The sequence below is a fragment of the Cydia fagiglandana genome, chromosome 23 (genome assembly GCF_963556715.1).
Source record: "Cydia fagiglandana chromosome 23, ilCydFagi1.1, whole genome shotgun sequence".
NCBI classification, from domain to species: domain Eukaryota; kingdom Metazoa; phylum Arthropoda; class Insecta; order Lepidoptera; family Tortricidae; genus Cydia; species Cydia fagiglandana.
The window spans coordinates 9,291,022-9,318,385 of NC_085954.1; the positions used below are offsets into that span (position 1 = coordinate 9,291,022).

At 41.1% G+C, this 27,364-nt stretch overlaps 1 protein-coding gene across 1 annotated transcript in view; it reads left to right on the forward strand.

Annotated features, from left to right (window-relative positions):
- Positions 1-27,364, forward strand: part of LOC134675929 (MAP/microtubule affinity-regulating kinase 3-like) — a 123,962-nt gene that overhangs the window by 79,901 nt on the left and 16,697 nt on the right. The window contains exons 9-16 of the mRNA XM_063534274.1: positions 3,244-3,356; positions 5,206-5,302; positions 11,674-11,781; positions 15,274-15,347; positions 16,338-16,394; positions 17,919-18,052; positions 23,998-24,113; positions 24,809-24,920. Coding sequence (XP_063390344.1) covers positions 3,244-3,356; positions 5,206-5,302; positions 11,674-11,781; positions 15,274-15,347; positions 16,338-16,394; positions 17,919-18,052; positions 23,998-24,113; positions 24,809-24,920 — 811 coding nt within the window. The remainder of the gene's footprint in view (positions 1-3,243; positions 3,357-5,205; positions 5,303-11,673; positions 11,782-15,273; positions 15,348-16,337; positions 16,395-17,918; positions 18,053-23,997; positions 24,114-24,808; positions 24,921-27,364) is intronic.

The following is a 27,364-nucleotide window of genomic DNA, read 5'->3' on the forward strand; positions in this document are numbered from 1 at the left end:
TACTTCTGCGAAGTTCTTTCTAATGTTAAAAAAAACGAACTATAGAGGAGTTACGGTCGACATTCATATGTGCATAAGCAGAACTACTATAACTATAAATGTATACCCGTATACCTATACTTGTATCACAAACAATACTCACATACCTTGTGTATCTACGTCGGTTATGTATGAACGATGCGGAGGTATGGCTTGATATTCTGGGGTAAAATAGTTTGAAATGCGAACAAGTTTACTAAGCCGTACCTAAGTATTGAATACTGGTGCTGTGGCCGCTGACGGTACTATAATTGTAGCTAGTATTGATTATATTGTCAAATCAGAATATGAAGCTTCTGTTGACCACAAATTGATCATAACGCTTTTACAAACTTTAAACAATTTGCTTTATCACTGGTAAGGCTTTATACCAAATTTAAAGCTCACAATCAACCCAAAATAAGTTTAATGGGCCCCCAGATTACCAGCTCGTCAGACGATATTAGCCTGTCAGTTAAACGCAAAATTTGACAGCTCCGAACAACTGACAGGCTGATATCGTCCGGCGAACTGGTAACCCTTTACTGACAGTTTTCCAGTACCACTAAATATTGTTTTAACACGCAGCTAGCTTAATTATGTTTAAGCTAAACAGGGAAATATACTAAAACTCGTACTAACTTATTCGAAATAAGTTTGATATATGCTTTCTTCACGCAGAATGCCTACACTAATTAAACACAACACAGTGGTGTGGCTTAATGGCCCTAAATATTAATGGATCTATTTCACAGCGTTTTGCTCCCTTAATTTCTGTAGACACGTTTTTGACGAAGTGTTTGGTAGGGGATCCCAGAAAGATCATTAAAATGAAAAAAAAAAAAAACACTTTGTAAAAAAAATATCTATAGAAATTAGGCGTTCGAAATGCTGGAGCTATTGATTCCACTACATTTTTTAAATGGTTTCTAGGTATTTTTATAGTCTGTGTCTTTAGTTATTTAATAAAAGTAAACAAACAATTTGTACATTTTCGGGTAGTTACAACATTTATTAATCAACCAACCAAATACAAAACCGCCTGGATCTGTAACTGATTGACATGACTTTAACCTACATTATTTGTTCTTGTAATGTTTTCATCTACCCTCAACTGGCTTATGGAGCCATTTGAGGGTAGATTTCGTATACTTTTATTTAAATACCTAATGATACAGACTATAGAGTTGAAAATGCCACCCCACTGTGTGCTAAGTATATTTTGCCTCACATTGACTATATGTGTGAATAATATTCGTTTGTATTCCATGCCAACTGCGCAATCGGCACAGCTCAAGTTGGTAGGTGATCATAGCTTCTTATGTGTTAGATATTTATCTATTTGCTTCATTTTATCATGGAGAAAAAAATACATAGATCTCTCGCTCCATACATAAGTTTTGGTACCGAAAAGACTATTCTTTTCATAGTCGACATCTAGCATCGAGTAGCGGAATTATCAGTACTCTAATGCTCAACAATATAAGACTTCCCGGTCGGTGCTACATCTATTGTCACTTGACAGTACTACTACTGCTACTTAAAGCACTGATAATTCCGCTATTCGATGCTAGATGTCGACTATGAAAATAATAGTAGTATTGGTACTGTTTGGTATGTATGGAGTGAGCAATATTGTCTTACTATATTTCTCTATGATTTTATTTGTATTTTCTTTAAGTGGTATCGTAATAATTGTGCTTAATTTTTTTAATTTATTGGCACGAGTGTTGTCACCTTTTTTCTATTATTATTTGCAAAGTCATGTGATAGTCTCTATTATTTATTCGAAACAGGGCATGCTTTTGATATACATATGTAGTACAGTACAAGTCAAAAATGTTAGTTGGAGAATAGAATATCAATAACATATGAAAATCAATTCGATGTTGATTTACATTCTAATAAGCATGCTCTCTTTACAAGTTGTTTGTTCGAAGAAAATATAGGATTATATGAATCGGATATCACTCTATTAATAAGCATATTAAAAAATCGAATCTATACAGTGAGTAGCTCCCAACATATTTATATTCATATTCATATTTTATTTATTATTTTTATTTATTTTTATTTAGAAATTTAATTCAGGCAACAAGGCCCATATTACAAATACCTTACAGACTAACATACATATGTATTTTATAAACTTAAAACTAAACACTATTTAGTCGACAAAACGGCGTGGCTCCGTTGCATCGGCTGCTCTTGTGTCGGATTCGGCAGTTTGCCCCGGAACCTCCGAAACACGACACCTGTCGGCCAGAAGTCGGCGCACTCGATGGTCTCCTGCAGCGGTCGCGGCACGCGCACCACAAAAGAGTTGAAGTGCACGTAGTGGCGCGATCGAAGCTGGAACACCCTCAGCGTGTAGCCGGTCTTCTGGTGTACATATTCCACCACTTCAGCAGCCGTGGCGGTATAATGCAGGCGCGATACGTACAGCGCCTTACTCGGTGTAGCAATCCGCAAGCCAGAATTAGCCGGTTCGGCGCTACCACACTGAGTCTTACGAGGCGCCGTGGGCGCCTTCTTCTTTAAAATATTTTCCCGACACAACGGAGCCACGCCGTTTTGTCGTCTAAATAGTGTTTAGTTTTAAGTTTATAAAATACATATATGTATGTTAGTCTGTAAGGTATTTGTAATATGGGCCTTGTTGCCTGAATTAAATATCTAAATAAAATAAAATAAATAAATATTTAGCGATGTGACAGAAATGATTCCTTTTTTACTATTTTGGTACAGAACCCTAAGGGCCATCCCACACTAGCGTCTTTGGAGTGCCAGCGTCTAGTCAGCGCTATGGAAAATAGCATAGTTGCGTAGTTGCGTCGATCAGCAGCCATAGAGTTGACTGGACGCCGACGTTCGGGAGACGCTAGTTTGGGGTGGCTCTAAAACCCCCTTCCTGAATGCAGAGGGGCTACCGCGAAAACCGATATTCGCAAATTGCGGGGATCTTTCTCTTTCACTCCAATGAAGGCATAATAAGAGCGACAAAGAATAATGCCCGCAATTTGCGAACTTCGATTTTCGCGGTTATGTGTCGGTGTAGAGCGGCCAAGGTGTTCACAATATCTGAACAAGCACTCTAGCGCCTTGACAATAGAGACGTGCTCAGATATTTGTGAGCACCTTGGCCGCTCCGATATATATGATGGCGACTGTACAGTAGAACACTCAAGTTTGAACCCCGACAGTAACGTGTGCTTGTGTTTACAGAGGCTCTGGTGTGCCTGGGGTACAATCGGCAGGAGATCGAGTACTCTCTGGCGGAAGCGAAGTATGACGACGTGTTCGCCACATATCTGCTGCTCGGCAGGAAAAGTACTGACGTGAGTGTTTATTTTGATATTTTTAGACATCGGTTACACGCTAACTCTGGCGTCAGTTCAGTCCATCATTCTGGTCAGAATGACGACAGAATTATCATGTAACACTCGGACTGATGGACTGATGAAAATTTAATATTTTAGATAATATTCGTCAGTCCATTTTGAATAACAGAAAACTGTTAGCAGAGTGATCGTGTAACCTGTTTGTGTCATTCTCGCGTCAGTCACCATATTAGACAAGACTGATGACTGTTGCGTTCTGTGTCCAAACGGCGACTGTGTCGTAATTTTATCAGTCTGTTGTCAGTCTGATCGTGTAACCGTGTACATTTTCCATCATTCTGGCATCAGTCAAAACTCGAATAAGACTGAACTGACGCCAGAATTAGCGTGTAACCGATGTCATAGTAGGGAGCACAATTTAGCTCTACACAGTTTGATCTCCAGGTCGATCCATGAATGGAATGACTGAGTCGGATAGCCAAATTATCTTTTCAAAGCATGTGTTCAAAGTGTGTGACTCAAAAATGTGTTCAGATGGACAGTTGAAATTATGTTATATGCAGAACGATTGCTATTAATGTAATGTGGTGTGGCATTAGACGTCATTTTAAATGGAAGTGGGGTTGTTATTCGGTGCTTTATGTTTTTGTAATCCTTTGGCACCTAACAATTGAGTTATTTATGTATCGATTGCATTATTCAATATAGTTTCTTTGAAACCAATAACAGCCTTGAGTAATTTTTTTTCTTGTATAAACATTTGTATTTCTTAAATATTTATTCTTCATAAAATATTTAAACACACTAATATTTTTTTGTTGTTGTTCTATCTCAAGACTCAGGAGAAAACGGTACAGTTTCATAGAAACATGTTTGTTTCATTAAAGAGCTTAGGTACCCTATAAATAATGGGCCATTCGGTTTTAGTTATTTCTTTAGCGAGTTTAGCGTTAATACATTTTCATTCACTTCTTATTTTGTAATGTTGTTTTAATCATAAATAAAGTAAATAAACAACTTTGTGGGGCGAAAACATATTAGAGCAAGTCAAAATCGAATCTAATCGAAAATACTTACTTTTGTTTTTTAGGCACTAATAATAGTAATAATCAAGTTGAAGCTTGAATTCTTTTCGAAAGTTGATGAGTTGATGACTTAAATATTTTACGGAAATTTGAGTTCTAACAAAAAATGTTAGTAGTTTATATTTACTATTAATGGTTAGTCGCAAAATTTGCCTTTCGAATTATCATTTGCTTACTATACAGACGCTATGTTTTTTGGGATCATAATACACTAGGTTGAGTACGATATCAAAACTTTTTGAACAAGTAGGGTAGGACATTCCATTTTTACGTTATTTTTGCAATTTACTCCATCGTTTTCGTATATTATACAGAATAGATAGGGTTTCAATCTGTAGCAGGGATGTTGCATTCGCGGAACTTCCGCATTGTTTTCAACATCCTCATCCGCATCCGCATAAAATTGATGCGGAGCTTATGCGGATGCGGATGTCGAACAAGTCGATACAGAAAAGTCTTAGCGGCGGCGTAAGTGCTAGATAATTTCGTCATTACCTTATAATGAATTGGCCTAGATCCAGAAAAGTGGGCCAAAACACCTATATTCTTACTCAAATACTAAACGTTTCGTTTAAGAAATTGAATATTTGACGTTTTTTAAGTAAGTACCTAATCTTGACATCCAAATCCGCGGATGTGAGCCTTTAAATATCCGCATCCGCGGATGTCAATAAATCTGCATCCGCAACATCCCTGATCTGTAGTATCAGTGTCGTTTATTATGTGTAAGCATTTTAGTAAATGTATGTTGTGTGTGGCAGCCGGAGTCTGACGGCAGCCGCTCGGGCTCGTCGCTGTCGCTGCGGAACGCCGCGCCCGCCAACCAGGCGCAGGCCGCCGCCGCCAACCAGCACTCAGGTACACCACACACTACACACTACACACACACACATAGGCGTACCCACGGTGGGGCAAGGTGGGGCGGTTGCCCCACCCTGGTCTCTGACCATAAGCTAAGAATTTCCGTTTCAACCGTACCCTGTTACAACGTACCCAGCCTCCCCTACTTCTGCCCCACCTCTTAAAAAGTCCTGCGTACGCCCATGCACACAAACATAAATACTAAGGAAATTATAGCCTCTACACTACGATTCTTAGGTCCACTTGCACCATTCCGGGGTTAGCCGGTTAAACCAGGAGTTACCATGGTTACCAGTACAATTAGACACTGGGTTAACGGTTTAACCGCTAACCACGGGTTAGTGAGATGGTGCTAGTGGGCCTTATTGTGTCAAAGTTGAAATTTTAAAGTGTATTCCCATTTGTTTCTGCCCCACGTGATCGCCGTCGTACATAAGACGGGCACAGATAAGAATGATTCATATGAATGCAGCCATTTGTGTCAAAGTTGAAATTTTTAATCTCCTAAGTCCCGAGTTCCTTTAAAAAGAACAAATTAAAAGCCAATTTTGAACTATAATGAAATAAAAGAAGGCTCCAAATTCAAAACTGCAAAACGACTCTGGGTCTTAGGAGGTTTTGTGTTCCCATTTGTTTCTGCCCCACGTGATCGTCGCCATATATAAGGCGGGCACAGATGAGAATGATTCATTTGAATGCACCTATTACCAACTGTGACCAGCTGGGACAAATGGAAATACACCAAGCTTTATGGCACCTTGTTATTTGATATCAAATTTTAAATTTCCTTTACAATTCAATCGTAGGACGAACACTATTACTTCCTTAGCTATGACGACCTCTAAACCTTGTTTTAAAAAAAAATCAGCACCGTGTAATGACAAATAAGAATAACACAGCAAGAATATGCCCGAAAATAATTTAAATATATCGTAAAATTACCGCCCGTTCAGTTATACGTACAATCGTACATATTCAATGATAAAAGTAACCTAAGGACATACTTAAATTAATCTATGTTTTGTTCTGTCATTAAATAAAAATCTCTTGTTGCTGCTTACAAACTATATTCGTTAAGCAACAAAAAGTTAATTGATCATAATTATAAACTGTTCGATATAATTTTATCGCATTATAAAGTATAAATATTGACAACAAATACGCTGTACATAGGCAGCATTAACGCTTAGCTTAGGATAATCGGGCGTAGACGCTTGCTTCAGGGGTCATGTCGCACGGTGGGCTGAAAATCGGCCTCCATAGAAATAGAAACCGAAGTCTTAAATTTGAACTTTTTTTTATTGGAATAGCTTTTGTTAGGTTTTATTATGTCCCAAAATTAATCTTAGCTAATTTGGTTGGAAAAATAATTAATTATAATTTTTTTTCAAAATCTTTGTATGGCGCGTATCAGAAAAAACGAGTTTTCTCCGAAAATAAAAAGTTAACCGTAATATCCTGACAGATGATTTTAAAACCAATTATTCTTGATTTTTCCACATAATTAGAATTTTCCTACGGGGTGCACTTTTTTTTTTTTAAATCGATATATATTTTTTATTTTTATTATTTTATTTTTTTATTTTAATACGGTTATACTCGTTATTTTGACTACAAAAAATGAATTTGAGTTTGATCGAACCAATAACTTACGCGTAGTGAATTTTTGTTCTAAGCAAATGTATGGAGCGTACGAGTAAAACGGATTTTTTTTCAAAAATTAAAGGTATACCGTAATATCCTTGCAGATGATTTAAGTACCAATTTATTAATGATATTTTGACATAACGCGAACTTTTCTACCGTATGCACTTATTTAACAAAAAATAAAAAACTTATTTTTTCATGCTGAAATAACTTTTTCTCATTGTTTTAATCAAATAAATAATAAACATATACAAGAGTTACAAGTAGAAAATTGAAAATAAAACCATTACATCCTTTACATTATTACCTTTGTATCCTCTTTATTACATTATCTTTGTACTTAATGAAACAATATTTAACAAATTTGACATATTGACAACTGATGAGTCTAAAATTAATGATCGTTAATAAGGTCCGGTTACAATCATTAGTAGATACTACGAATTTACTTAATTAAATAAATATCAGTAACATTATCAATAATTGGTTTACATAAAAACAGAAATAAGTATATGTAATGCTATCCTAATTAAAAGTATTCTAATGCTAATATTGGAATCCTGAAAGTTTAGTTTTCCTGGTCGCTTACTTCCGAATCCGTGTCCATTTCAGAATCAGGGTACACATTTGAGGTATCTGTCACTTCTTCTTCTTGAGGTTCCAGACAAATGAATAATTCTAAAGTTTCAGGGAAGAAAGCCTGTTTCTTTTTTCCACTTATTGTTGGCCTCATTGAAGAAAGGACAGGATCGGAAGACAAAAGTAACATATTAAAAACATCCCTGTTCGAATCTTGTCTCGTTTTTTTTTGTGAGTGATGCTCTCTGAACATTCTGAAGTCTTTGTTGCGTGCCTCGGATGCTTCTTCAGAGAGATGACCAATCGGTACAATATCATTTTGTGCAATGATATCTGTGCCATGGATCAGCAATTTATGCACTGTTGGGGGCATCTTATACCAACTGTAAAATTTAATATAGTCGTCCGCTGTATCTTTACAATAGGCTTTAAACTTTTCAGTGTCAATTACTTCACCTGATGTGACAGCTTGCAGAATTACAGCAAATCTCCGAATCAGTTGTTTGTCCAGTCCAGTGATATTAGCTGTTTTTTCGGGATCTTCGAAAAATTTTCGTGCTGTGTTTCCATCATTCGTTGTTCCAGAACCTTGTTTTACTACATCGACTAAAAGATTTAGTTCGTCTTTGAAGCGATCTTGAATAATCTTCTTCCGTAGTTCCATCTTCTGTTTAAGGCCCCTCTTTTCAGTTGCATAAAATTCTTTAAAGTCCAATCGATATGCTATATGAAGAAGGCATTCCATGGTATTGATCCGGGCATGTAAAGATGATAGTCCAAATTCATATAAGGTAGTATCAGGCACTGTTTTTTTCGAAACTTTGTCTATATTGTTCATTTCATTAGGCTTAGCTAAACATAAAACGCATGTTGCACTTGACTTAGCCTGTGAAAGATATGTGCAGATTTTGCCATCTACCATCGTCATCTTCAGCTTATGTGTCACTTTGTTGTTCCTATGTTCTGTGGGCACTAGGTCTTTGATTTCATCGTCCATTTTTTTCTTTTGAGCTAGAACAAAGTTTTTGTTCTCTTTAGTAAATGTAAATTGCTTTGGACGACAATATGAAGCAGAACATGGTTTTGGATTTGTCCAAATTGTCTTGTCGCCAGAGATAAGCTTTAGTGGCACTAAAGTCGTCATAAAAATGCTTGAGTCATCTTGTTCACTGCCACCAATTTTCTGCTTGTACCGGCTTTGACTGGAAGCACCGTCAAATCCCCATTTAGAAATTAAACTTAACTGCATGTCTTCTACTTGTTCCTGTAAACTATTCAAAATTCGTGTAACTGTTAAATCCAGCAAAGCTTGCAATGTTATCTCACACGAAAAATCCGTTACAGTAACAGATTGCGTTGGTGGATAACAATCTAATTTAGCCTTCTGCACCTTATAATACGATGGGTATAAATTTTAAGCACCCTCTCTGATGGCTGTCTCTCGTAAAGTTATGTATTGCCATTTACTTAACTTCAAAGAAATCAGTAGACCTAATGCCTTCTCTGCTGTAAGTGACGCGGTAGAACCAGGCTTCTTGATGATTGCAGTGAATTTCTGGACTGCTTCTGGGTTCTTTAACATATATTCTATCAATGATGCAATTTCACCCCGACCATCTTCTTTTAAAAGCTTTACAGCTGAAAACACCACTTCGTCTGTGTTTTCAACGCTTAGATCGCTGCATCTGTTTTTTTTCTGCTTCGTTCCGAGGTCTTCGAATGGTTTACGTTTCAATCGCGTCATGGTTCCAGTTGATGATGTGCTTAGTGTATGAGGAATGAGATCACTGCTGGTTGATGCGTGGGCTAACTGAAGATCCAACTGAAGATAAAAGCAACTTGGCCAGTCAATATTTGCTTCTAACCAAGATCCATACATTGTTCTAAATTTTTCTGTGTTCCGTTGGCTTTTCTTCCATCTGTCAGTAGCAGCTCTTGTAAATCTTCGGCAAAATTCTTTCAAGGTGTCACGATCTTCTTCTGATAGGTTAAGGTTTGATTTAGTTAGCACTATTTCAAACAAAGCTTCGTGATTTAAACTAGATCCTTGAGATTTTAGGATAACAAACAAGTCCAAGTTCGTAATAAGACTGTCCATGGTTTATGGTCGTGTAAGTTAGCGGTTAAGAAGCTCAAGATGAACTAAAATATAAAATGTACCCCTTACCTATTTATTGCTAGTACTAATGAACACCACCATTCTACGAGTATATCATTGCTATTATAATTAGTTTTACGTCTAATTATAATTATAATCTACTAACGATTGTAACCGGACCTCATTAATGATCATTAATTTTAGACTCATAAGTTGTCAATGTGTCATTTGTTAAATACTGTTTCATTAAGTACAAAGATAATGTAATAAAGAGGATACAATGGTAATAATGTAAAGGATGTAATGGTTTTATTTTCAATTTTCTACTTGTAACTGTTGTATGTTTATTATTTATTTGATTAAAACAATGAGAAAAAGCTATTTCAGCATGAAAAAATAAGTTTTTTATTTTTTATTAAATAAGTGCACACGGTAGAAAAGTTCGCGTTATGTCAAAATATCATTAATAATTGGTACTTAAATCATCTGCAAGGATATTACGGTATACCTTTAATTTTTGAAAAAAAATCCGTTTTACTCGTACGCTCCATACATTTGCTTAGAACAAAAATTCACTACGCGTAAGTTATTGGTTCGATCAAACTCAAATTCATTTTTTGTAGTCAAAATAACGAGTATAACCGTATTAAAATAAAAAAATAAGATAATAAAAATAAAAAATATAAATCGATTTTAAAAAAAAAAGTGCACCCCGTAGGAAAATTCTAATTATGTGGAAAAATCAAGAATAATTGGTTTTAAAATCATCTGTCAGGATATTACGGTTAACTTTTTATTTTCGGAGAAAACTCGTTTACAAAGATTTTGAAAAAAAATTATAATTAATTATTTTTCCAACCAAATTAGCTAAGATTAATTTTGGGACATAATAAAACCTAACAAAAGCTATTCCAATAAAAAAAAGTTCAAATTTAAGACTTCGGTTTCTATTTCTATGGAGGCCGATTTTCAGCCCACCGTGTGTCGGGCCATCGTGCTTGTTTTATACGTGTGCTTACTTGCCGTACTCGAGGCATTTTATTTCAATGCCACATACAGTCGCCATCAGATATATCCGTGCGGCCGAGGTGCTCATAAATATCTGAACACGCACTCTATACGTTCCGTGACCCAGGCGCGTTTTCCGGGCGCGGCGTGAGCGTTTTATGTGTAGCCTTAACGCCTTGACAATAGAGGCGTGCTCAGATAATTCTGAGCACCTTGGCCGCTCCGATATATCTGATGGCGACTGTATCTTGTCACACTGACAATGTGAAGTGGAATAGAAATAGATCCTTAACCACATCACCGCTCTTCAATTGCTTATCAAGGTTTTCGACTAACGTAAAGGTAACTCGTAACAGATTTGTGTATCTTTTTTATCACTTGTTTGTGGTTAAAAATTTCGGTTTATATTATTATAGTTTTAGATGAGCAAATGGATATGGTGTGTGGCAAAACGGTGAATGTGTGGGTGCGAAATCGATTTGGTAGGATTCTTACTTCGAAATGTTTCCCGTGGTAGGGATTAAATTAAACCGAAAAGCCACTGTGGCGCACGTAGAATGTTTTATAGGCAACTGAATTAACAAATTGAACATTGATTTGTATTTTGCGGTGATACAATTGGAGGCTGTGCATTTTTTTGTTACTGTCTTATTGAGACAAGCATTATTCGACCTTATTCCTTACCAATTCAATCAATTTTTATGAAGAGGTTAGTTCAGTTGCCTGCGGGAGCGAAGCGTACGTAAGAGGACAGTTCATTGAAATGCTCGCGTGCGGGAAGTAAACTGCGCGTCTCAGTGTGTAAATTTAACGGACGCTCGAGCGGGGCGTATGGCGCGGCGGCTTTATTTATTAATCGCACACGTACGTGAGCAGCCTTACGGCACGCTTTTAAAAAAATAGTCGAAAGCTCGACACACTTCGCCCCGCCATATACTCCGCTGGACGCTCGTCATATCGTCGACCGGTCGTGTCCCTCGTACGACCGTCGACACATGATGACCGGGATCGCTGGTTGACGTGGGTGTCCCGGCAGGCGGGGGGTCGCCCGGGCACCGCGGCGTGCAGCGCTCCATCAGCGCCACGGCGCGCCCCTCCAACTCGCGCCGCGCCAGCTCCGGCGCCGAGGTGCTGCGCGCGCAAGGTACGTGCCCGAGCGAGCACTAGACACCTATGGGACAATCAACTTGTACTAGACACAATAAACACGATTGAAACGATATCCGAGAGCATAGACTAGGAATCCTCTAGACGGAGTTTAGAGCGATTATTTCATGAAACCGATGCTGCCAAAAATACTGGGGTCCGGGGGACGAGGTGAGCGAGTCCCGTGCCGTGATTGGTTCAAAGACACGGGCGTCACACAGAGACACTTTGACTCGAACATGGAGTAAAACTACCGTATATTTGTGGCAGAGCAGAGGGACATTCAAAATCATTTGTTTACGAAGTTCCATGTATAAAAATTCTAGACATATGTGTGGTAGCATATGAATCTATGAACACATTTTATAACAGTAGTACCTACCATACTTTTAGAATAATTATATTAAGAACAATGGCAATTGCAAAAAAACTACATACAAGTTGATTGGCCCATATACTAGTAGATAACTAGAGGATCATTATAGTAATTTTATGACGACCACAGAACCTACGATGGTCGCATTTACTTTCATTTATCGCTGGAGATAAAACATCCGTCGCTCTGGCACCTACATACTTGTCAGTCGAGTCAGAGGGTAGAAAGTTGTAACTTAGTACCAGTACTTTGAATCCAGATTCAAAGTAAAAATCGAACCAGAAGTTTTTTTTTATATAGGACATTTATCGAAAGATTACGTAAATTTTTTGTGCCTAGAATTAATTAGGTTTCCAAATAAAATGTCTACCCTCTGGTATACCTATAGTCAACGAAACTGGCCTAGCATTTTACGCACTCGAAATATTACGATTCTTGTTCTGTTGATGACTGTTTGAGAGATATGGCTGATGTTTATCGCGCGACAAATAAAATCGCGGCCAGTTATGCTGGCCTCAATGGACGTGACGAATGTTTTATCGAGTGATAAAAGACTAAAACGCGACCGATTATGGGTTTATTAAAACACGAGTTTTATACATTGACGTATTATATTTTTCGGACGGGCCTTACGGGCACTAAAAGTTGTACTAACGCAACTAGTTGCGACCAATGCGCGTGATGCGAACTCATCGACCAATCGCGCGCGTGATGCGAACTCATCGACCAATCGCGTTGTAGCGGTGTCACACTGCTGTACTGGCCCCATTGATTCCCCATTCTTATTGCCTTACGGCCTGTCTTTAGATATTATACGTCAATGGTTTTATACAACTTTTGTAGACATTAATTGTCTACTCTAAGGTAACTTTTTATACCAAATGCTTTATATAAATGCTTGGCGTAAATGCTAACGGTTTATCCTCGCTAAACCTTGTTTGTATTGTAGTATATTATGATATGGGAACAGATAACTTCAAGATGTATTAATTCTTAGCGATAGATGCTTTTATAGAACATCATCTCCATTTATTTCAGAAAAATACTGTTCAGATCCTTATTTTTTGTAAGTCTGATTTAAAAGAAACATTCCGAAACATTCAGGCATTCCTATTAGGATAGTATTAGATTATTATAAGTTACGTTCAAAACTAATACGAAATGTGCCGTGTGCTTATTCTAACCTATCATCATTTCATTTACATTGGGATTTGATTTAAGCGCTTTCTAGTTACCTACAAGTCATTTTGTATAAATTGTCATAAAATATACATTTGGTACTTACCACGAAAAAGTGCTATACATTGATCGTCACTAAAATGTCAAAATATTTATAATTTTAATGACGATTAATTCGTATGCTATAAGTACTGTTTTTTTAATAATAACATTACCTGCTTGCTTTAGTAATTCATAATACTAATAAGTTGGTAAGAGTTTAGGAATATAAACAAAAATTTATAATAATGATTTAAAAACATTGATAAATAAATTATATATTACAAGAAACATACAGCGTCTTTCTTAAAAATAATTTACAATACATCATGAAAATAAATTCGCGTCAAGCTCTCAAAGAAAAACGTTGATATAAAACAAATATACAACAAAACAGTACATGTTTTGTTAAATAAATACTACTTTAAGCAATTTTTACATAGTAGGTACTAAAAATGAGAGAGGTATTTTAAAGTGAACTGTTCGGTTATAAGTAAATACCAGCATGTTTATCTAAATGCATGAAGATGTAGTACTATTCAAATAACTGTCTTGCCGCTGAATTTTGACAATCGCTTGTATCAGTAAGTATGATATTTACACAATAAATAAAATAATTGATTTGGCATTTTATTTGTCATAAAAGCGACAAATTAGATGTGAATTGAATACTTGAGGCCTGTGCACACCGGATGCGTGTGCGTTGTAATATACAGATCTTTATGAGAGATGGCACACCGCTTGCGTGACGTGTGAGGGCGTCTCCATCATTTTAGCGCACGCGCAGGTGCATGTCTACGCTCATGCACTCTGATTCGGTCAAATTGTGTTTTTTGAAAAACTAATTATAGCCAGCATTCTATGAATGTAGTATGATACCTTTGGGTATGGTGCTTTACGCAGGCTAGCGTCCCGTCCCCTCCCCCTGACGCAACCCCCCCCTTTTAGCATAAATATGTCCCGGTTGGGAGTTTTTTTTGTTTTTTGGGGAAAGTATACAATATAGGAAAAAAGTGTCAATGAAAGAAATGTTCCCTATTAAATTTTAAACAAAAAAGGTTATATTAATTTTTTTGATACGACGCACCATATTCATTTTATGGCTAGATGAACTTCGACAAAATTTAACTGTTGAAAAACTTGCAGAAGATCAATATAACATAGTACGTGATAGTACTAAAAGAAATCATACAGGACAATAACCTTGCAAGCTTATTTTCCGTATAAGATTTTTTTCAGTACTATCACGTACTAACTTATAATGAACTTCAACAAGTTAATACATGAATATGAACTACAAAAAACCACTTCTTACTAAAAAGTTGTATATAACCTTTTTTGTTTAAAATTTATTAAGGATTATTTCTTACCTTGACACTTATTTCCTAACTCTAATACTTTTCTCAAAAATAAAAAAAAACCGTAAACCGGGACATATTTCATGCTAAAAGGGGGGGTTGCGTCAGGGGGAGGGGGAGGGACGCTAGTGTGCGTAAAGCACCATACCCAAAGGTATCATACTACATTCATAGAATGCTGGCTATAATTAGTTTTTCTTGCCCATACATTAGAACATAATTTAACCGAATCACTCGGTGTGATCTGGGGCCCGTTTCTCAAAAGCTTGTAACTTGTAATACAAGTGGAAGTCCCTTTTTGACAGCTTTTGTTAGAAAGGGACTTCTACTTGTATAGGTATGTATTATAAGTTACAAGCTTTTGATAAACAGGGCAGTGCTTGTATTACAAGTTACAAGCTTTTGAGAAAGGGGCCTCTGGTCTATGAGCTTAAAAAAATAATCCGAATACTTACTGTTACACGGGGGTCAGTCAACGGCATTGTTAGTAACAGAACATGAATAAACATGTTAGTTATAATTGATTGTACGGTTCCAGTCGGCACGACTACTAGCGCGGCCAACAACACGACGTCCACGTCAACGACCACCACATCCAATTTCAAAAGACAGGTTTGTACTTAGATTTATGTTCAGTCGACGTCAAAGATATATTTATATTACTGTCGCCATCAGATATATCGGAGCGGCCAAGGTGCTCACAAATATCTGAACACGCCTCTATTGTCAGGGCGTTAGAGTGCGTGTTCAGATATTGTGAACACCTTGGCGGCTCCGATATATCTGATGGCGACTGTACAAAGGAATAAGGTCCAAAAGTGTAAACATATATTTGGCGTCGACTGTACTTATCTATATCATTTTTAGCCTCCTCCGTTACTCCGCTCGTGTCTTAGAGCATTTAGTAACTGCAGACGCCTTGTCCGCCATTTTCTGTACAAAACATTCTGCCGATTATTGCGGGGGAGGGGCACGTCAAATGTATGACTATTACGTAACGTACAAAAAGCCATGTCAGATAAACGTCAGTCCATACAAAAGTATGCAAAATTGTGCAACATTTTGGGAACAGGGGTAAGCTTTTAAAGGCGACTTCGGTTATTAAATGCGTTAAGGTTCGTGTAGAAGTCTTCAAAACTTTTAACGCCATTTTGACTCCTTAAGGGGTATTATTTCCAAAACTCTTTCTTTCTTGAGGCTAAATAAAATTTGAAAAATATGCGTTTTAAATCTCAATGTCCTACTTGCAGTGGTTTTGTGGATGAAATTATTATTTTTATTTATTAACGGTAATATTTTTAGGGTTCCGTACCCAAAGTGTAAAACGGGACCTTATTACTAAGACTCCGCTGTCCGTCCGTCCGTCCGTCCGTCCGTCTGTCACCAGGCTGTATCTCACGAACCGTGATGGCTAGACAGTTGAAATTTTCACAGATGATGTATTTCTGTTGGCTATAACAGCAAATACTAAAAAGTACGGAACCCTCGGTGGGCGAGTCCGACTCGCACTTGTCCGGTTTTTGCGGATCCCAGGCTCCCATGAGGCTCATTAAAATGCCGGGACAACGCGAGGAAGTAAATATTTTATTTTATTTTTTACAGAACACAATCGATTCGGCCTCCATCAAAGAGAACACAGTACGGATCGCCCAAATGCAGGTAAGATATAATTAATTTATAAATATTACACATTTTAATATGTTCTATATCGCATATATTTTTATAAATTTAGTGTAAGTGCCCATTTTTACGATATTATTATTAATTTATTAGCTAACAGTTACATAACTGGGGCCCGTTTCTCAAAAGCTTGTAACTTGTAATACAAGCGGAAGTCACTTTTTGACAGCTTTTGTTAGAAAGGGACTTCCACTTGTATTACAAGTTACAAGCTTTTGAAAAATGGGCCTCTGGTGTCCTACTTGTATCAAATATGCATCATCAAACATATGTCGAAACAAACAACTGTTTCTTTGTCTGGCAAATAAGTTTTCTTCGTAGGATAAGTAAGCAAATATTCTTTATTGCACCAATAATTATACATTTATAAGGTGGCAAATTTTAAAATAAAAAGTGCGTGAAGATTTGATGGCCTACTCCTGTATTTCCTATACAATATTTGAATTTCACACATTTTTTATTGACTATTTATGTAGCAGTGGTCGGCAATCTTTTAAAGAGAATTGCCAACCATTGCAAAATCATCAGTTTTAGCAATGTCAACGTACCTCAAGTTCATTTCACTAGTCGTCCCCGAAGTGTTAACTGTTTGTTTTGGTGGTCGGGGTGTCTTGGAGAGCCGTTGCCGACCCCTAGACTGTAGTTATGGTGGTATTCCATGTGTCCAATATATTGGTCCTATGTGTATTGCGTCTCACATTTTGACCGCCACAGACGACTGTGGCTGTCATCCGAAAGTCTTGCCAAGGACGCCAACGACGGCTACAGCCGACAGCTTCGCCAATGCAATAGAGACTTATGGGGGACTCGGTACAGTTCAATTTCACTTAAATAATCGCGAACGCCTGGCGTACGGGGCACGGCATATTCCTTCGCCGTCTGGGGTTTAAGAGCCAACAGGGGTGGTCATTTCTCCATACAAACGTACTCGACTGTTTCCTCCGTGGGTTTTGATGCTAGAGCAATGATTTTTTCAACACAGATTAATATTGTCAATATCTGTGTCGGACCGTTTTGCTTTTCTTGATATTTTTGTTTTTTAATCAATCAATCAATCAATATTTGGGCGCTTTTAAGGCGCTAGAGCCCTTCAAAAGTGGCCAAAATGGCCTCATTGACTTTGCCGCATTGAGAGGCGTAGTATTCAAAACTGATATCAATTAGCCAAATAAGCAAAACGGTCCAAAGCAAAAATAATTTCATAATCATTTATAATCTTAGTATTTCCAAATTTGGTTACGTTGTGTTAAGTTTTGGAGGAGGAAATCTGTCGAGTACGAAACCTCGATTTTTGAGATTTTTACGCAGGATTTTTCGCCTTGTCCTTATCGCTGCACTAGTTTTAGGAGCCGCTTCCTTTAGCGAGACGGGTATATTTCCCTAAAATATTTAAAACACAGCTCCTGTTTCGTCTTATAAGGTTAATGAGAGAGTGAGACGCAATGACATTAGACAGGTGTAATATCCTTATGTAGAATGGTAATGAGTGTGTGTTTGCGGCAGGTGCAGAGCGGCGCGCGGCCGGCGTCCGCGCAGCCCAAGCCGGAGCCGCGCTCGCGCACCATGACGGCGGGCGCCGCGCGCCGCTCCACGCACGACCAGCCGCCCAAGCTCAGCCCGCCGCCGCCTGCGCCCAGGTACGTGTACACACACTAACCTGCGTCCGCGCAGCCCAAGCCGGAGCCGCGCTCGCGCACCATGACGGCGGGCGCCGCGCGCCGCTCCACGCACGACCAGCCGCCCAAGCTCAGCCCGCCGCCGCCTGCGCCCAGGTACGTGTACACACACTAACCTGCGTCCGCGCAGCCCAAGCCGGAGCCGCGCTCGCGCACCATGACGGCGGGCGCCGCGCGCCGCTCCACGCACGACCAGCCGCCCAAGCTCAGCCCGCCGCCGCCTGCGCCCAGGTACGTGTACACACACTAACCTGCGTCCGCGCAGCCCAAGCCGGAGCCGCGCTCGCGCACCATGACGGCGGGCGCCGCGCGCCGCTCCACGCACGACCAGCCGCCCAAGCTCAGCCCGCCGCCGCCTGCGCCCAGGTACGTGTACACACACTAACCTGCGTCCGCGCAGCCCAAGCCGGAGCCGCGCTCGCGCACCATGACGGCGGGCGCCGCGCGCCGCTCCACGCACGACCAGCCGCCCAAGCTCAGCCCGCCGCCGCCTGCGCCCAGGTACGTGTACACACACTAACCTGCGTCCGCGCAGCCCAAGCCGGAGCCGCGCTCGCGCACCATGACGGCGGGCGCCGCGCGCCGCTCCACGCACGACCAGCCGCCCAAGCTCAGCCCGCCGCCGCCTGCGCCCAGGTACGTGTACACACACTAACCTGCGTCCGCGCAGCCCAAGCCGGAGCCGCGCTCGCGCACCATGACGGCGGGCGCCGCGCGCCGCTCCACGCACGACCAGCCGCCCAAGCTCAGCCCGCCGCCGCCTGCGCCCAGGTACGTGTACACACACTAACCTGCGTCCGCGCAGCCCAAGCCGGAGCCGCGCTCGCGCACCATGACGGCGGGCGCCGCGCGCCGCTCCACGCACGACCAGCCGCCCAAGCTCAGCCCGCCGCCGCCTGCGCCCAGGTACGTGTACACACACTAACCTGCGTCCGCGCAGCCCAAGCCGGAGCCGCGCTCGCGCACCATGACGGCGGGCGCCGCGCGCCGCTCCACGCACGACCAGCCGCCCAAGCTCAGCCCGCCGCCGCCTGCGCCCAGGTACGTGTACACACACTAACCTGCGTCCGCGCAGCCCAAGCCGGAGCCGCGCTCGCGCACCATGACGGCGGGCGCCGCGCGCCGCTCCACGCACGACCAGCCGCCCAAGCTCAGCCCGCCGCCGCCTGCGCCCAGGTACGTGTACACACACTAACCTGCGTCCGCGCAGCCCAAGCCGGAGCCGCGCTCGCGCACCATGACGGCGGGCGCCGCGCGCCGCTCCACGCACGACCAGCCGCCCAAGCTCAGCCCGCCGCCGCCTGCGCCCAGGTACGTGTACACACACTAACCTGCGTCCGCGCAGCCCAAGCCGGAGCCGCGCTCGCGCACCATGACGGCGGGCGCCGCGCGCCGCTCCACGCACGACCAGCCGCCCAAGCTCAGCCCGCCGCCGCCTGCGCCCAGGTACGTGTACACACACTAACCTGCGTCCGCGCAGCCCAAGCCGGAGCCGCGCTCGCGCACCATGACGGCGGGCGCCGCGCGCCGCTCCACGCACGACCAGCCGCCCAAGCTCAGCCCGCCGCCGCCTGCGCCCAGGTACGTGTACACACACTAACCTGCGTCCGCGCAGCCCAAGCCGGAGCCGCGCTCGCGCACCATGACGGCGGGCGCCGCGCGCCGCTCCACGCACGACCAGCCGCCCAAGCTCAGCCCGCCGCCGCCTGCGCCCAGGTACGTGTACACACACTAACCTGCGTCCGCGCAGCCCAAGCCGGAGCCGCGCTCGCGCACCATGACGGCGGGCGCCGCGCGCCGCTCCACGCACGACCAGCCGCCCAAGCTCAGCCCGCCGCCGCCTGCGCCCAGGTACGTGTACACACACTAACCTGCGTCCGCGCAGCCCAAGCCGGAGCCGCGCTCGCGCACCATGACGGCGGGCGCCGCGCGCCGCTCCACGCACGACCAGCCGCCCAAGCTCAGCCCGCCGCCGCCTGCGCCCAGGTACGTGTACACACACTAACCTGCGTCCGCGCAGCCCAAGCCGGAGCCGCGCTCGCGCACCATGACGGCGGGCGCCGCGCGCCGCTCCACGCACGACCAGCCGCCCAAGCTCAGCCCGCCGCCGCCTGCGCCCAGGTATATATATAGACTAACTTGCGTCTCTCTTCCTAGGCGGTTTACACTCTCGCCTCGTGTCTCGTAAGCTCGTTGAGTTAATCGATTTTGAACACAAACGGCACGGTATAAGGTTTGCAACCGAATGACGAGACGAACGCGAGCCCCTTTGACTCGTGCGCTAAAAACCGTTCCTCGACGCGAGCCGAGCCGCGAGACGAGCTACGAGCCCCCCGTTTACACTCGCGTCTCGTGGCTCGCGCGAGAATGTAAACCGCCTATCTTAGGCCGCAGACTGCACGGGGCGAGTGACTGGCGGTGCTCGCCGCTGCCATTTTCGTCCAAAACAGACCAACCCCCTTATTCATAAACGTTTACTAAAGTTGACAAGCCGATAATAATCGTTTGTCCCTTTCCGACGTATTGGTATGATGAAAAGGGACAAACGATTATTATCGGCTTGTTAACCTTAGTAAACGTTTATGAATAAGGGGGTAATTCTGTACATTTTGCTCGAGTCGCTTGGGCCGAAAGAGATAATTCGCGCTCGCCACGTACGAACAGCGTCCAAACTCAGTCCTTCTCCGGCGCCCAGGTGTATATGAGGATAAACTTGCGTCGCAAGGTGTACTAGCGACGACACTGACTGCCAATTTGTAGACCTTATGTTCTTTGAAATAAGGTATATGTATTGTTAGTATGCACAACGATTATTGGTAAAACTACTTCGCTGATAGGTATATAGCGAAGCAAGGGGAATGTGTTTTAGGAAAATATTTCTTACCATTTTTGTCAGAGAGTCAAAATAGTAGTCATGACATACAAATGTAAATTAATAGGTACCACTTTTTACTTATTTATTTTCTTATATTATGGTAAATAATAAAACGGGTTTATCATACATTGGTGGTGGTACTTATGTAAATGTATTGTGTAAACTCATTGATATGTCTTATTCAACTAACCATATTATGTATGAAAGTTATATTAACATTTATTATTGCAATTTACAATTGTAAATCTACTATTGATCAGTGGCGTAGCGTAGTCTACAACTACAGAACAAAAAAAACTATAAGTAGTTTCAAACATTTTGTCTCGTAATAATTATGTTTTATGTATCTATCTAGCAACGCTATAGTGATTAGAAAATTATGTTAATTATGTTTATCACTGATTACAATCAAAATTGTTCTCTGAAATAGCCACTCTAAACATAATTTGTGTTTAATTATATCAAAGATAAATTGATTGAGTAAGATGTGTAAAATCTAAGACAATTTCGGGCTTTGAATTTGACAGGTAAACGAGAAGGCGCTGTACAGTTCCAATTTGCGGTAAGTCTGAATGTCAAAAGTTGACGTTTGACAATTCAGTAACCGCAAAACATATGGCACAGTACAGCGCCATCTGTTTTAGATGTCAAACTAAGGGGCACGTGTTCTTCTTAGACTTTACCTCTCTATTATAATGAATCAAATGAATTATATCTTTGAAATAAATCGTTACTTACACTACGCCACACTACAGTGGCGAAGCGTCCATAGAACTCGACTCCCGTCGGCTTGTCTGATATTCAGGCTCTTGGGCCATTTCCTTTAAACTTATGAAGAAAAGAAAGGGCCACTTAGCTACCTACGAACAATCTAGACGCGCCGCCACTGCTACACAATATATCTAACACAATACACGGCATGTTCTAACAAGACCTCGCTAACAGCATGCAATTCCTGCAATCGGACAGCGTCACGCCAGAGACCAAGACCAACGGGAACGGCACCAAGACTCACGTGAAGAGCGCCTCGATCAGTTCAGCCACAGGACAACCGCCGCTCGCTGACGCCGCGCAGCATAACGCCTCGGCGAGGGATCTCGCCCAGCCTAGGCCCAGGTTCTTAGGCTTTACCACTACGACTAGTTTTCCATGCTTCTTAGCACTAGTTTCTTAGACTTTTTGATGTGTTGCATGCTCTCAAAAGACGCCGCTTTATGGTCACACAATAGGCTAATGCACGTGGTTTTAATAATGTCAATCAGTCCGGTTTATATGTGACCATTAGTATTAATGCGATACAAAAGTCAGAAATCAGAGTCGCCGCGCAGCATAACGCCTCGGCGAAGGATCTCGCCCAGGCCTAGGCCCAGGTTCTGAGCACTAGTTTTATAGGCTTTTTGAGGCTTCATAGCACTAGTTTCTTAGGCTTTTTGATGTGTTGCATGCTCTCAACAGACGCCGCGTTAAGAAGCGTTTACGAAGCGTGAAGTCGCATAATAGGCTAGTGGATACGGTTTTAAATAATGACAATCAGTCCGGTTTGTTGTTAGGATCAATTGCCTATATGGGGCCATTAGTATTAATGCGATACAAAAGTCAGAAATTAGAGTCAGTCTTGACATAATTTTTTGACGCGCGAAATGCTATGGCACCAAAATACGAACAAACGAAGGTTTGTGATTACCATGATCGAAACCATTTCAACAGTGCCTCTTTTTTTGCAATTAGGATTCTCAAGAATTTTAGCTGACGCACGGTTATTCTTGGTTTTGCAAATTTTTTTAAATATTTATTTTTTCGTTTGGCGAAATTTTCTTCACGCTTTTGTTTTAGCTGAGTGACACACAGGTGTTTTTTTGCTTAGTAGCTTTCCGTTGGTTTTCTTTAGCTCGGAGATATTTTCTTTGGTTCTGCACCGTTTTTAAATTGAGGCAGCTTCGAGTTTTTTTTTACAGCTACTAAGTAGGTAAGTGGATTTATCTGGATAAACTACTAACTGTGTGATGGTTTCTTTTATGTTTTTTTATGTACTTTTTTTTTACTCATTTATATTTGTGTATTATATTTACATTTATATCATAATTTATTTATGATTTTTCCAAGGTTTTTCTTACCAACCTATATTATTAAAGATTTTCAATGGAAGAACCTTTAATTAGTTTATTTTTGCCGGGCAATTTTATTTGCCTAGTAAAAAAAGAAATAGAAACCGCTAAAAAGTGTCAAATTCATTAAATGGGCCTCTGGTATTACGTACTGTGAAAATGAAGGCTCCGATCTTAGACGGGGTGAGAACTGGCATACGCGTTTAGTAACATTACCGACTACTTATTCAACCCACCGAACAAATATACGCCATGATATTAGCGTGCGAGTCCTCACACCGTCTACCTAACTGTGATCAGTTAACAGGGTTCCTCAACCAGTGAACACAGTCCGGTAGGGATAGGTAGAACAGGGTAAAATGTAGGCACCAAGCGTGCACAATCGACGCTAACATCCGTTATACATTTGTTTTAGGCAATGTCTGTAGTGATCCTAAAGACTCGAGCCCTGAAGCCTTTAGGGCTCGCCTCATCTCTTGACGCCTCCTAAAAGGCTAAAAGCCTTTTTTGTTTCATTAGTAAAATAGGCTTTTAGCCTTTTAGGCGTCAAGAGATGAGGTGAGCCCTAAAAAAAGAGCTAACAGGGCTCGGGTCTTTTGGTTCACTAAATGTGTGACGGTCGATATCAGCGTCGTGCGTTTCGTGGCCCAGTCTTTAGCCTCGTGCCGCCCACCATATTAAATTATATCCGAGGAATTTAGAATCTTGTTGTATTCTCAATTAGGTTGAATTTCATTTGTTCGAAAAGTTTACGAGACAAATGAAATGCTACCTATTTTTTATAATTAAGCTTGACATTCCATCGAATCGGAATGTACATCCTAATGTACATTGGGCGGCACGAGGTTAGACTTTCATTGATGTCATGTGTGTAGGCAGTGTGTATGATTTGTTCGTGTTATGAACGTGGTGCGTGTGTGTTGCAGCCTGAACTCGCAGCTGAGCACGACGGCGAGCACGGGCGCGGCGGCGACGCGGCGCGACTTCCCCAACCAGCTCGTGTTCCCGCGGAACGTGCCCTCCCGGTCCACCTTCCACTCAGGTATGACTGACTACAAGACAAAATACTAGTTTTCACACCACCTATTCGGAAATGAGCTTTTTCTTCCCTGCTAAGAGGGATCAAAGTGACACTTTTCCTCCCTGCTAGGAGGGATCAAAGTGACATTTTTCTGTTCAAGCACACTATTTTTTCATTTTTTTGTACATTATTTTTTTAGCTTTAATAATCTGTTTAAGCATCACATTGTGTCAACATTAAGATTTTTTTATCTTTCTCATAGTTGATGTGAAAAGCAGTATATGTCACACGGTATCAAAGTTATTTCATCTTGGGCGTTAACACTTCAATCCCTCATTACACTCAGGATTCTACTTTAGAATCCCTCACTACGTTCGGGATTCAATAGAAATTTGTGTTACAAGGGATCAAAATTATATATTTCCGTCAAGGGCATACATTGAATCCTGAATGAAGCAATGGATTCTACAATAGAATCCCGAACGTAGTGAGGCAGCGGGGCAGGGCCCAAACTGCCGGTGGTCAGGGCCGCAGAGTGAGAAACCAACGTACTATAGGTTCGGCGCTGTGATCGGTCTATCGGCACGATGTCAGGCTTATCGGCTACAATAGTCCTGTCAGTGATGATAGATCGATCCCAATAGAGCGTGATTATATTGATTATTATATGATATAAGTAAAGATCGCTAGTGAGTAACGAGTGACGTGGTGCGCAGGCCAGACGCGGTCGCGCGGCGCGGCGGCGGGCGGCGCGTACGGCGACGGCGGCTCCCCGCACCAGGCGCGCCCCTCCTTCTTCTCCAAGCTCTCCTCCAGGTTCTCCAAGCGGTACGTACCCCCACCCCCACCACCACACACCCGCCGGCTGACTAACAGTGAACCTTATACTGAGGGAATAAGGTCGACAGTTGGTTCACAGTCACGAGAACGAGCCGCCAAAAACCCATTCGTTTTAAAACGACATTTTGAAATTACCTGAATCTTGGCATGAACATTCAAGGCGCATATACGAGTGTATTGTATCCTTGTTCTGTAAATTTCCTGACAATTATTCTGTAAACTGTGTAATAACTTAAAAAAAACGAGTGTATTGTCTGGTATTTAGATTTTGTTGCTAATATTTGTAATATAAAGGAAACAGAGTAAATATAAGATTTACTGGAAAACTTAAACTCGCTCTATTTTCTCTGTGATACCATTTCTATAGCAACAAAAACTAATACCCGATATACTAATAATAAATATGCGTTATATTTGGAATAACCCAGTCTCTTAGTCCACCCAAACTTCAATCCATAGACCGGTATACTGTTCACTTTTTCTACAAGAGTCCCAATGCCTGCTCAGACCGGTTCATGGGTGTCTATTGTTGCGCCTGTGAACGGGTCCCAGCAGACGTTCTACATGACATTAAAGCTCTCCAAAGGGCATCTACGTGTTGGATTTATATACCCACGCTAGCCTATCAAAAAACCGGAATTTTTAAGCCCGTGAAATCCAAAATGTAGTAACAAATAATATGCGTTACTTGAATGTTCACGTGGTATTCCATATCAATTCCACATGTCGTTTTGAAAAGACAACTTTTAACATAACTTCAACTGTATAACGACGGCTTGATTCTTGTGACTTTTAAGACTGTTCACCCACACCCACTTAACTTACCATTCCTAGACTTTATTGCAACCCAATAAGGTCTACCGATGGTTAACTAACATTACTGTTAATACACATACATCACCCTCTCGACTCACCTTTCATCAACCTTATTGGAACCGAATAAGGTATATATTAATACACATAAAACGATTCGATGGAAACGTCAGTTTTTACTCTGTCGTTTTATGTTGGGGTTGAGGTTCTATCATTCTAAATATCTTGTTGGTAAGGCGGAAAATTATTGCTTTCTTTAAGTATACAATAGTCGAATAACATTCTGGTACGAATACCTTCAAAGAAAATTTACAAAAGAGGATGAAAAGCACTGCTATCTTAAATAATTATTGCACTGATTTTGCACAAATTTTGCAATGACAGAGTCAAAATGTAACACATCAAATTCCTATGAAAATATGACATTTATTAGCACTACCATATTGTCAATGTAAAGTCGATACAAAACTAAATTAGGCTCCTTACTTTGCTAATTTGGAAGTAATATATCTTTAAAATGTTGCATTTAAAAAAACTATAATAGTTTTATTTATTAATTGAGATATTATTCAAACCCGTCTTGCCTACAACCTCTTGATGTGAACTAATCAAAACTAAACTAAAGATCACTACAGATCCATAACTAAACAACTAACATGTAACTAACTCTGCGTTGTATAATTTATGTGTTTGTCTATTATTTATACATATTTACATACGCTACGATGCTTCATGCTCACTTTTATAGTAGACTTATACTATCACTTGTATTCTATTATATGCGAGAGTTATGTGTTTCTTTATAATTATATTGAGTAATTCGTTTCATTTGATATTTTTAATCGAAATTAATATTTGTACAGTCACCTGCAATAATATTATACACAACGAAGGCCGCAAAAATATCTGACACGATCTTATTTATAGAGCCATAAGAGCGTGTCACATATTTTTGCGGTCTTCGAAGAGTAACATATTGCAGGTGACTATACACAATTGAATCTTGAACACGAGCTGTGTGATACGCAACAAAAATTCGTATCGTCACCAGTCCAGTATATCTATGAACTATTATTTCGTTTTGACGTCAAGTAGTTTAGTTATAGTATTTTTATCAAAAGTTGCAAAAAATCAGCCCGTGAAAAAGAAATCTCAGTTATATAACTTAGAAAAATCATATTTAACTTCATAATGAAACACATAAGTCTTTTATAATGAAATGAACAAGGTAGGTCCACCGCCACGCATCAATGTTTGCCCGGCACCGCTTACCACGCACACCATATTTCACCATCACTATATCACCATGCATATAGAGTAGACTTGTCTAAGATAGTATAACAGTGGCGCCCCAACTTGGGGCCCTAAATGAAACTTAAAAAGGGTTGTGGAAAAGACGTACAGGAGTGCTTTATCGAGCCTGTTTGAGTGTACCCTGCATGCCTGTATGTACTGCAGCGGCCGCGACACCTCAAAAGGGCTCCCTTCACGAAGTTTATGTAAATAAAATGTTAACACCATTTCTCTAAGAACACTTTCTAACTTGTCACTTGATTAACATTCGTATTGTCTAGTAACTGTGGCTCATTTTTGTGTTATTTTTATACTTTCACTTGTAT